The sequence below is a fragment of the Sitophilus oryzae genome, unplaced genomic scaffold (assembly GCF_002938485.1).
Source record: "Sitophilus oryzae breed Bouriz unplaced genomic scaffold, Soryzae_2.0 scaffold_410_pilon_pilon, whole genome shotgun sequence".
In the NCBI taxonomy this organism is placed as follows: Eukaryota; Metazoa; Arthropoda; class Insecta; order Coleoptera; family Curculionidae; genus Sitophilus; species Sitophilus oryzae.
The window spans coordinates 31,903-44,629 of NW_022146986.1; the positions used below are offsets into that span (position 1 = coordinate 31,903).

A 12,727-nucleotide genomic window follows, 5' to 3' on the forward strand; every position below is an offset into this window, starting at 1 on the left:
TTTTATGAAACACCCTGTATAAATTTATAAAAAACCTTAAAATATGTAAAACAACAAAATAAAATACACGTGTTTAAGAGTTTTTCCGAAAAACTCACCGGTTTTTAAATAAAAAATATTTTAATATTTGATGGATAGTTTCACCCCCTTAGAATTCGAGTTTCGAAAAATCCCTTCTTATCGAACCTCTACACCTTAAAGTCAATCTGTTTTCCAAAAATCAGCTTTTTACGTTAAGCGCTTTAAGCAGGATCGTGATTAATCAATGACCAGATTTTTCGAAACACCCTGTATACATTTTTAAAAAATCTTATAATACGTAAAAAAACACAATAAAATATACGTGTTTAAGCGTTTTTTCGGAAACTTGACCGTTTTTTAAATAAAAAATATTGTAATATTTGAGGGGTGGTTTCACCCTCTTGGAACTGGAATTTCGAAAAATTCCTTCTTATCGAACCTCTACACCCTAGAATCAACCTGTATGCCAAAATTGAGCTTCTTACGTTGAGTGGTTTGAGCAGGATCGTGATTAATCAGTATGTCAGTCACTTAAGGATTTTATATATTAGTATATATTAGTATAGATTCGTAACGTAGCAATAAATTTACAACAATTATAATTTGGTATACAGGGTGTCCAAATATTCCATATGGATAAAGAAATACTACATTTTACAATTAAGTTAGTTATTTTACTTTCAAAATTTCCCAAAACGAAATATTTTTTGCTTAAATTTGAGAACCTCTGGATCTTTTCTAGGTTTTAATTCTTGTAAATTTAATCTACTTCCTATGTTGCCATATTATCAAGAAATTATGTTTTTTAACTAAAAACTAAAGTTATTTTTTAGGGAAAAAAAACTCACAATCGTGTTTCTGAGATATACTGCTCCTAAATATATTTGCACTTATTTAAGACTCATCCTGTATTAGCATGCACTAATTTTAAGCAAAACTAATGAAAAATATGTTTACAAAAATTCCTGCAGTTAAACCAAAAGTAAACTACCACACACATATGATCTGAGAAACCTTAATCCTTATTTAAATATTTTTGCTCTGCTTGTGGTACGAGATTTAGTATAAATACAAGAGACACATTCATCAATACTACAGTGAAGATATAACGAAATACCTGAATACGAATTTAAGAAAGCAAAGCAAGAAATATTCGAAAAAAAATGTATTTTTCTAAAGTTTTAGTAGTCATCAGTGCCTTGATAGTCCTAGCAGCAAGCAAGGTGGTAAAAGTCCAAAACAAACGCTCAAATTCACTATTGGTGTCTGTAGGAGGAAGTGAATATACTGTAGCAGCAAATTCTGTGGTAAATAAAATGTTTTATTTGTTAAAAAAATCTCTGGAAAATGTAGGAATTTTATTTTGTCCAAATTTTCAACAATAAGCTTTATATATTTTTTTCCCTATCAAAATTGCCTTATATCTATCAAAAATAGTAGATAAAATGGTACTTTACCTGCATAGGTTAAAAACTTTATTACTTCCCGCACGTTTTTTCATTGCTTCCATTTTTGAAAATTTTTGTATTCCTTTTCATAAGTTATTCGGGATTTAAATGGAAGTAGACTGGATATGGCGTTTGTCGCCTCAGTCTGAATATCTGTTGGTAATTTACTTATTTCGTTGTGAGCCATTTCTGGCTCCAATTCAATCAGCAATCGACACGAAAGAAAATTAAAAACTATTGACTCAAAACTGACAACTAAAGAGACAGCTTTATTTATTTGTCAAATTACATAGAACCCAACGCCAACCAGCACAATATTTTTTCTACTCGTAATAAATTCCTTGAAATAATAATTTCTGAATATTTTTTAAAATGTAACTCGCTATGGAAAAAATATTGTTTTATACACGACGAAAAAATTGCATTAGCGTAGTATAATACCATTTTATCGTCTTGTATAAAAAATAACTATTTATTTAATTTTTGATCTAGAATATTCATTAAAAAATATATTATTATTATTTTAACAAAACAGGCTTTTAGATGTTTCAAGTGTAATGAGAGTTATTTTATCTTCACATATGTTTCTTGGCTTGTTAGGCCTTTTTCAAGAGTTGTTTTTAAAACCAACCCTCTAAAACTACAATGTAACGAAATATATTTGCTATGGGGGTGGGTTTAAAAAGTTTATAACAGATGCAATAAAAAATATGTTTAAATTCTTGTTGGTGGTTTGCATTATTATCGTTTTTTACTGATTTTAATATTTCTAGCTGTTCGAGGTAATTTAAGAGTCTACCTTTTGATTGAGTAATTTAAATGAATTTACATTAATTGTGTGATCGTTTAATATACAATGTGTTGAGAGACTGGAACTTTGTCGGAGATTATTAATACATTTTATATGTTCTTTAATTATTATACATATCTATTAACTTATTTTTGACGTTAGTTTTGTCTTTGTTATTTAATAACATTTGACCTAAATTTCTTTTATTTACATTAATAGTTTTAGATCCTATTTTATTTATTTGATTGTTAGAAATTTTGTTGGTTTATTTTTTTGTTTTTTTTTATTAATAATAATTTGTCTTCTGATTAAAAAATATAAAAGTCTTCTGGGTATTTCGCCACTGTGAGAAAATGTAAAAATAAAATAGTTAAAGAAGAGAACAAAAAAAAAATAAAATAACAAAAAAAAAGAACAAAATAAAGAAAAAAACATTTTTAGGATTGTAACATTCAAAAATCGATAATTATCACTGTCTTTAAAATTGACGAAGATTTGTTACATATTAGTTGATACCCACATTGTTCACGATTTCATTTCCTCACGTGTTATAGCTATGAATATTTTTTTAATGCCAGTTAACTGCGACTGAAGTTGCGGGTTTTTAATTCCGTATTGTTTATGGAAAACAGGGGAAACCGCATGAAAATCCGTCCATTGTTTTTCATTGATGCTCTGACATACAAGCAAACAACATTTGTTTTAATCATTGATTTTTTTTCTTTAGATCATCAATAGCAGACCATATACGTATTAAATTTTTGAAATTTTGTCTATGTACAGGGTGTTATTATGAATTTTTAGGTAGCAGTGACCTTAGACGATGAATGGTCTGGTTCCATTTCAGCTATACCAGTAGATGCCGAAGTAACTGATGGACCTAAAACTCAAATTGATTTCTCCCTAAGCACCGCTGAAGATTCTTACAGCGTCTCTTTATTAAATGGATTCAATCTTCCCGTTAAAGTAAGTAAATTTCCAAAAAAATCTAAAAATTAGCTAATTTTGTTCTTTAGGTCATAGCAACCGGTTCAACAGCATGTACTTCATCTGTTTGTGCAGCCAATATACTACGCGTTTGTCCAACTGATAGCCAAGTCCTAAACAGTACCGGTACAGTAGTAGCCTGTCAAAACTCGCCTTTGGTGATGTCAAATTTATGCCCACTAGCGGTGGTTGATGAGCTGACATCTATCGCCAACGTTCAAAAATGTACCAGTGCCGTAGGTTACTTAGTTCTATTTGTTTAATTTTAAAAATAGCTTAAAGTGTCTATTAGAATGCATTAGTTGATAAGTAGGTATATTTTATTGTAATTTTATAAATATGAGTTAAAAATATAGTTAATTTATAAATTCAAGAAAAATAAAAGTTTTTATTACCCATGTAATCCACAAATTCTTGATTCTAAGTTGGAAGTAAGTTAAAAAAAATAACAAATTAAGATGGGTTATACAAGGTGAGTTTCCTACGATGTTCTCTATGGGTATCTCGGAAACTACTGGAGATAGAGAGTCGGTTAAGGAGATAGAGTCGAATAAATTAAACTTCTCTCGTACAGCCATTTCGAGTGCCTCTCTTAATTCATAAGTTTTTTTTGTAAACCTTAATGTTAACCATACCCCATAAAAAAATCTAAAATGGATAGGTCAAGTGATCGGAGGAGACCCATGCAATTGGTCCATCCCTTCCTATCCTTGAGTTTGCATAATTATGATATAAATAATTTTTAACATTTCTTTCATTATGGGGAGGGGGTCATAATGAAAGTCATGTTGGAACTACTCTATTGATGCGCAAATCCTCTACACGCTTTTATTCATTTGAAAAATTCATATTTACAATTTTTGTTTATTTTAATTTACAAAGTTTGGATGTGAGAGCTTCACAATTCTGAGAGCAACGGCGATTGAACTTGTTTCCATGGCTAACTAAGTGAAGTTGTCTAAAAATGATAAGAATTGGCTATAACTCAGTAATTTTTCGAAGAAAAGGATATTATAGCTTATATCACTAAACAGCTTAAAAAATGGCGCTTTTTATGAAGTCATGGCCAACTATGGTTTCCATTTAAAAAAAAACATATGTTTGTATCGTACAACAGACAGGCTTTAGAAAAAAGCGGAGGACACAATTTCATTAAGGATGTGATTATCTACAACTTTTATCTGAAAACTTTTTGTCTAAAATAGCTTATAATGGAATTAGGGACAATTTTTAAAATAGCCGAAATTTGTTTTTTTTTCGAAATATCTAGTGAGCCATGAACTTTTTCAAAAATCTGAAAGACGCATATTTATGACCCCACAAAACTGCAATTTTTTCCCCATTTAACCGACTCTCTATCTCCAGTAGTTTCCGAGATACCCATAGAGAACATCGTAGGAAACTCACCCTGTAGGTAGCTCAACAGTTAATTATTATATTAACAGCTTCAAAAAAGTTAGGATTATCGAAAGAAATGTAGAAAAACGAAAAAAAAAACGTATGAAAACCGAAACCATCAGAATCCGTGGATTATGCCCTTCTAGCTAATCCCTTTTTTAATTAACAGTGTTCTGGATTTTTTCAAATGTGTTAATCCGATGCGCTGTCTGCTTTGTCGACGTTTTGTACCAAAATGGAAATAATGGAAACAATAAAATTTGTCCAATTTTCATCTCGAAGCAGAAAAATAAAATGTGAAAATTATTTTCTGGAAAAACGCCCATTCTTACTAGAGCTTACCAAATAGGTTCAAAACATAATATGAAGGGTCTAGAGGAAAAACATTATAAGCGCCATTTTACTAATTTTACAGAAGAACCACAAAAAAAGCTTCGGAACATAATAATGTGTTTTATAACTAACTAGTTGAAGCCTGGCGCGTCCGCCACGACATAAGGGGAAAAAATACTTTTTATTTTTTTTAATTAAATGAAAAACAAAAATCCGGCGACGACAGTTTTTAGAAGAGCCAATTAGTTATCTTTTAGTAAAAAAGTAACTTTCTAGAGCAAGTCGTTACTTCAGTAGAGACGACACAGATAAACATTAGCGTTTTATATATGTAGACTAGCGGTCTACCATTGATCGACTTATAATCCACCGTATTGCGCCTCATGAACAAAATATACACAAAATTATTTAAAATATCGTCTAATTATTTATTATTTCTGGTTATGGTAAAGTAACATTTATACTGTAGTCTGTAGCAACGTTTAGTTTACAAATTTGGTTTTGTTTGTCTAATTTCAATTGTCTAAATCCCTGCATAATAAATACTGTATGATGGAATAAAAACGGCGTCAGCGATGGCTATGAAATGAAGATCGCTGTCATTTTATATGTAAAATTATATGGGAAATGTCATCGATCGTCATTTCCAAGCCAACTGGACGCCATTTTTTTTCGGTCATACGGTACTAGTTGAATGGATTTATATCAAACCATGATAGGTGCTAATAAAAGTATCGTTTACAGATTTCTCTTAAGAACAATAAAAGAACATTGCTTTTAAATAATGTCCGTGGACCATACTTTTGTTGACACCGGGTCAATTAATAATTTTCCCAAGCGGATATGTTGATAATGTTACCAGTATTACTCATCAAGCCATACTACTGTTATATTAATCAATTAAGGCCGTAAACAAACACATCATATACAATTTTATATACTAATTCATTATAATAAAATTAAATCATAAAAATATTGTAAATATATTTCTGCAATTTAAGTGAAAAGTTTTGTTCCTAAATATCTACTATACATACAATAACCGCGTGTTCAAATATTAATTCTGTGAAATATATATCAACATAACATAAAAGGAGATGTAATTAAAGAAATATCATCGTAACAATACTCTAGGTTTATTCATTTTACTGAGATTTATGAAAAAAAATCCTTTGCCTCGAGTACAGATACCGCCACGTTTTGGAAAAAAACGCCAATAAAAATCCCCCCATAATTTAATAATTTAAAACTAGCAGTTGATTGGACTTACATTCGTTTATAGCAGACTGTGCAGACCCAATCGGTAGCTCTGAAATTGTACTCTCTACACGCCTTGCACACCTTGAGTCTACACGAGGTGCAGGAAGCTCCGCGATTGATCACTCTGCCCAGGTCCGCTCTGCATCGACCGCATGTTCTGTCCGGATCTTGGTACGAGTCCTCGGACACTTTCAGCGCTCCTTTGCGACGAAGGCTTTGTAGTTCAGCCTTTAGGTGTCTGAAATAGAAGAAATATCGTTAGTAAAATTAACAGTCTTTCACAAAGATGAAACCAATGGGGAAGATCGCAATGAAGGGGGTTTTCGATGTTAAAGATTCGACCTAGGGTCTAAACCGCTCGGCTTTAGTACCAGCAGGTACTGAATAATCTGTGGTGAAAATATTAGAATTATGTTTTTACAAAAAAAAATATTTGAAATGTTTTCTTTGTATGACTATATACATGAATTGCAAAATTAGATTTAAGAAAACAAAACGGTATTGGCATTTCGTAAGACAAAAAAAAAACGTTTTTAAGTAAAAGTTGTCAGAACTATGCTGCAAGAATAGTAATTAAGTATGTTTCACAAAACGGAAGACACGCAAAGCTGTTCAGTTTTTAACGGCATTATACAATTGTTACGTATAATATATGTATAAGAGTATATTGTTTTATTAGTAGTAAAAACGGTACTTTTTTTGGCGAGGCTGTAGGTTTGACAGGCGACGTTACAGGAGAATCACAAAAGTGCATTTTTACTCCGAATATTACATATCTATACTAATATATAAAATCCTTAAGTGACTGACTCATTGATTAATCACGATCCTGCTCAAACCACTCAACGTAAGAAGCTCAATTTTGGCATACAGGTTGATTCTAGGGTGTAGAGGTTCGATAAGAAGGAATTTATCGAAATTCCAGTTCCAAGTGGGTGAAACCACCCCTCAAATATTACAATATTTTTTATTTAAAAAACGCTTAAACACGTATATTTTACTTTGTTTTTTTACATATTTTAATTTTTTTTAAAAATGTATACAGGGTGTTTCGAAAAATCTGGTCATTGATTAATCACGATCCTGCTTAAAGCGCTTGATGTAAAAAGCTGATTTTTGGAAAAAAGATTAACTTTAGGGTGTAGAGGTTCGATAAGAAGGGATTTTTCGAAACTTGAATTCTAAGGGGGTGAAACCACCCCTCAAATATTAGAATATTTTTTATTTAGAAACCGGTGAGTTTTTCGGAAAAAGTCTTAAACACGTATATTTTATTTTGTTGTTATACATATCTTAAGATTTTTAAAAAATTATACAGGGTGTTTCATAAAATATGACCATTGAGTAATCACGATTCTGCTTAAACTGCTTGACGTTTAAAGCTGATTTTTGGCAAACGGATTGACTGTGGGGTGTAGAGGTTCTATAAGGAGGGGTTTTCTCGATTGTTTTTTCTCATGCTGATATAAATGTGAGAAAGTTTTATCCAGTTTGTATGTTAATGGAAATTCTTGCTTTGCTTTATCATCACCATTACAAATGATTAATTTGACGCAAACGAAGTCGCGGGTACACGCTAGTATATATATAAATATAATGTCTGTTAAATGTATTTGACATAATTATCAATTTGTCAATGAGAAATAGTAAAAAATAGTTTTATTAAATTTGGACCTACGTCGAAAAAATACCTGTTTGTTTTTGAAATGAATAAGAAATTGATATCTATGGATATACAAACGCTTTCAAAATCAAAAGGTAAAGTTTTAAAACTGTATTATGACACTCGTATGAATATTTTTCTGTAAAATTATTATGTTTATAAAATAAGTGTTTAATTTTGCAGTTACTAGTCAAAGAAACATTCCACATATAAAAAAAAATATCGTTCCAGATGTTTGTTGACCGCTAGGTGAGCAGGCACCAGCTAGTATTTATACAATATTTCTGTTAACTATATACTTTTGAAACTTTTATCAAAAATATTGTGATTTAATTGATAAAATTTATTTTTAATAAATTGTAAAATTTATCTATTATTATGTTTTATTAAAGTTACTCTGATTAATATACTAATATATCAGAGTAACTTCCAGAGTAAATCCTTTGAATTTAAGTATAAATAAATATAAAAAAAAACATTTAGAGAAGAAAAGTCGCTGGGTAAAACGTAGTCTTGACTAAGGACACGGAGAGGCGCTTTGATCTAAAATTTTACTATCAAGTTTCATATCTATCTTAATAGATGGTTTTCTTTTATTTATGCAATGGGTACACTCGTTGAATTTGATACTTAATCAAAATAAAACACTAAATCACCACAATACACCAAAACACTTTTACTTTTACACTGGACGCGCGTTTCGCTAACCATGTTAGCATCATCAGCAGATGATTATAAACTAAAGTACAACCTACAAGTTGAGCGTTTATATACTCGTTCAGTGGGCACCGAGTGGGCGTGGCAAAATCTAGCCAACCGAGTCAGAGCCCATTGAAATGGGCTCTGACTCGGTTGGCTAGATTTTGCCAAGATTTTGTAGATTGTACTTTAGTTTATAATCATCTGCTGATGATGCTAACGTGGTTAGCGAAACGCGCGTCCAGTGTAAAAGTAAAAGTGTTTTGGTGTATTGTGGTGGTTCCAAACACCAAAGGTTCCTCAACTGTAATTGATACTTAATGTCAGTTTAATAATATATTTTCGTACTTTTGTGCTTAGGCGTAAAAGTGCTTTACTTTAGGCATTAAAATGATCTTTTTATCTTGCCAATCACCTCGCAAAAATTAATACTTTTATAACGCTTGAAAAAAAAATGCTTTTTTGCTCATATATTACACTAAGCTTTTTTTCCGAATTTGATTGACATGAACCTACAGGAAACATATGACTATGAGTAGTTTTTTTTTTATTTCGACATAAAAAACAAGTTAAAAATAACTCAATCATAATCTACGGTACAGACTTAAAAATTACATTATATAAACGAATGTGTAATATACAGAATGGAGTAGGTGTTTCCAAGGTCATAAAATTATTTAGACTAATAACTGGAGAATGTGTGCATGGGATATTTTATGTAATATTTTAGATATTGACTACAAAACTTCGGTCTGAACTGTTGTACTTATTATTATTCTTATTAATAAGTCCCAATCAATCGAGATACACAAAGAACTTAATAATTATTGTGAATCAGGGTTCACAAACATTCTCATTCTACGGTATTGGTTCTATGAAATATTTTGTTATTGTTTGTAAACTATTGTCGATTGGAATAGTTACCGGAGAATCTATGCCGTTGTTTATAAGTAGAAAGTCTGCAAGCTGGAAGTAGTACGACAGATTTGGTCAATTATTTCTCCGAAAGAATTTTGTTGTAGTGCATGTCGATGCAAGGTTAGTACCGTCGGTCGATGTACAACCAAAGAAAAATGATTATAGTTCAGTCATTGGGGATTTTTGCTTGGAAAAAAGTCCGGAAGTTTTGCAACTTTGCAGGTTTATAGGTTTTGGGGTCCCTAACTAAAATCCTTAAAATGCACATTTTCAGACTTGCCGCCGGCGCCCGAAATCGGTATTTTGTAAATATCTCGAAAACTATGCGTTTTTCGCAAAAATTTGAGGAGAGCAAAATTAAAGAAAATAAAATTTTCTATTAAAAAGGTTCTATGAAAATTTTTAGGCACAAAATCCCTGGAAATTTTACAATTTTGCGTAAAATATGATTATATTACGTATAGTCGATTTTCCGAAATCAAATGTCGATTAGCGTTCACTAAACCTAGTTTTAATTTAGTTTCTTCAATTTTATCATAAAACAGTGGCGTATCATTAGTTCGCTCATTAATTTATGAATAATTAATTTTAATTATTGAAAATGTGTACTTGTTTCCACACCACCCAAGAGGTAAAGTAAATGGCGCGTTTATTTTAACGTGGTCTTCCCGGAGGCCTATTCCACTAGGTAAATTAAAAACTTTAACTTATCTGCACAATCCCGACGGACCTGGCTCATCGATGTAAAGTCGATCGTGTCTGCTGTGCTGGGCTCATCAGAGTGGTCTCTCAATTCGTCCAACTCTTTATCTTCACCCGCCAGAGGGATATCTACAGGCAAGTCCAACTCCTCTTCATCGGATTCGTCGAGTGACACTTCAGTGACATTGTCACAGGATTTCCCATTGCGGATTTTCTGCATCCGCAGGCTTTATCACAGTTGTTGGTTTTGCATTTACAGGATAAAAATGCCAATAGGGATTTTGGAGCTGGATCTGTCAACGTTGTGACTGGAATAATGCCTGTTTTTGTTTTCTTCCAACCCCATTCTTCGGCATCTTTGGTACAACCAGACCAATGCTGAACCTGGTGGTAAGTTCGCAATGAATGCTGTCCAGCACGACAAGTAATTATTCATAAATTAATGAGCGAATTAATGATACGCCACTGTTTTATGATAAAATTGAAGAAACTAAACTAAAACTAGTTTTAGTGAACCCTAATTGACATTTGGTTTCGGAAAATCGACTATACATATGTATATCATACTTTACGCAAAATTGTAAAATTTCCAGCGATTTTGTGCCTAAACGGTTGACTTTCGCGAAAATTTTCATAGAACCTTTTTTATAGGAAATTTTATTCTCTTTAATTTTTCTCTCTTCAAATTTTTACGAAAAACGCATAGTTTTCGAGATATTTACAAAATACCGATTTCGGGCGCCATCTTGGCAAGATGGCTGGAAGTCTGGAAATGTGCATTTTATGGATTTTAGTTAGGGACAACAAAACTTATAAACCTGCAAAGTTTCAAAACTTCCGGACTTCTTTCCAAGCAGGCCCCTTTTTTGATCCTCAATGACTGAACTATTATAAACAACTTGAATAAAAATTGTTTACCATCCAAGTCTTTGACATTTTAACTTAGTATAAGTTAGTATACAAGATGTCCAATTTTAGATATATTTTACTGTTTTATTATTGTAATTTTCTGGCTCAAATTAAATTGATTTCCGAGGGTAACGATTGCCCGAGATTATTATCAGTTTATAATTCCCGTAGTACATAGATAACTTTATATCTTACTGAATTTAGTATATTTTGTCTCACTTTAAAACGACACAAATGTTGCATTTATTAATCTTCCGGTATATTTAAATTAACGTTGCGAGTAAGAACTTTGTTTTTAATAGAACACCTTGTATATAATCTGCATTCTATTGAATTATTTATAATTACCAATTTATATCCTAATTTAAAAGTTCCCATATAAAGGCAAAATGAATTAATCTGAAATCGACGAGTATCTATATTAAAAACTAAATTAATTGTAGGTCATACAATTAATATTTTTAGTATTCAAAACTAAGCTATTTTAGATTAACTTAAATTTCATTATTAGGGAAATATCAATAAGTTTTATAAAAAATAAATTAATTTAAGTAGGTAGTTTTTTCTCTTCGAAAATGTGCAAATTAATTTAGTCTTAAGATTTTTTTATGATCACTAGAACGGTTTATTGAAAAATAAATGTAATTATATATTATTTCGTATATCTTTCATTTTATTGATTTTATGGAAAACATTGTTCACTAAGATGTTGTATCCTATGTTATAGGACTTGTTTCTCTCTACAATTTCCTGTTTCACAATGTACCGTTTGTGTCCGGGAAGGGATCATAGTTTCATAGTTGTCGATTTTCGAAAGCAATCAGTACATGTATATTATTTCGAATATTTTTCATTTTATTGATTTTATGGAAAGCACTGTTCATTAAAATGTTGTATCCTATGTTATAGGGCTTGTTTCTCTCTACAATTTCCTGTTTCACAATGTACCGTTTCTGTCCGAGAAGGATTCATTGTTTCATAGTTGTCGATTTTCGAAAGAAATCAGTACATGTATATATTTTCAGTTTTTGTTTCACCAAAATTCCCTCAAACTAAATATTTTTATTTTGGTATTGTTAAAATTCGATATTTTCGAGGTCATTCTATTATTCTTCATCGCTGTTTCCCATCAAAAATTGGCAAAAAATAACAAGCTATTGTACAGGTTTATAATAAGCTCCGAAATCTCTAAAATCGTGGTACCGTAAAGGTTCTTAGCCCCAAAGGGCAGAGTATGATGAACCTGAGACGTGCAACTATTCGAGAGGAGAGTCTTCCGTGGATTTAGGCAAATCAACACGCTTGAATACGTTCACAAGCGATTGTACAGGGTGTTTCAAAATTGTAAAAAATATCCCCAACAAAAAAAATCTATAGTTTACCCTCGTATAATAGAGATGGGAATTTAATTTTAAATTGAAAAAGCAGGCTAAAAAGCCAAATAATTTAACTACAAATTGCTTAAAAAATCATCAAAATCGGTCGATTAAAACAAACTATTTTGAACTTTAAAATAATAAAAATTTTAAAGTGTCTCTTTGTAATTATTTTTCGTAGAACTGACAACACTGGGACACCCCTTCATTTAAAACCCACTTA

At 31.2% G+C, this 12,727-nt stretch overlaps 2 protein-coding genes across 2 annotated transcripts in view; one reads left to right on the forward strand and one right to left on the reverse strand.

Annotated features, from left to right (window-relative positions):
• LOC115885657 overlaps positions 1–12,727 on the reverse strand; it is a gene marked incomplete at its 3' end in the record, with an annotated part of 62,313 nt that overhangs the window by 23,217 nt on the left and 26,369 nt on the right. The window contains 1 exon segment of the mRNA XM_030904635.1: positions 6,248–6,475. Within this exon segment, the coding sequence (XP_030760495.1) occupies positions 6,248–6,475 (228 nt within the window).
• LOC115885659 (thaumatin-like protein 1) lies at positions 1,097–3,630 on the forward strand. Its single transcript, XM_030904637.1, has 3 exons — positions 1,097–1,328; positions 3,064–3,225; positions 3,276–3,630. Exons 1-3 carry the CDS (start codon positions 1,185–1,187, stop codon positions 3,507–3,509), a joined length of 540 nt encoding a protein of 179 aa, XP_030760497.1. The 5' UTR covers positions 1,097–1,184; the 3' UTR covers positions 3,510–3,630.

Excerpts from the sequence above, each read along its gene's own strand:
- LOC115885659 (XM_030904637.1), top strand. The coding sequence starts at position 1,185 with ATGTATTTTTCTAAAGTTTTAGTAGTCATCAGTGCCTTGATAGTCCTA. Across the intron at positions 1,329-3,063 it reads CTGTAGCAGCAAATTCTGTG|GTAGCAGTGACCTTAGACGA; the intron begins GTAAATAAAATG and ends ATGAATTTTTAG. Across the intron at positions 3,226-3,275 it reads GATTCAATCTTCCCGTTAAA|GTCATAGCAACCGGTTCAAC; the intron begins GTAAGTAAATTT and ends TTTGTTCTTTAG.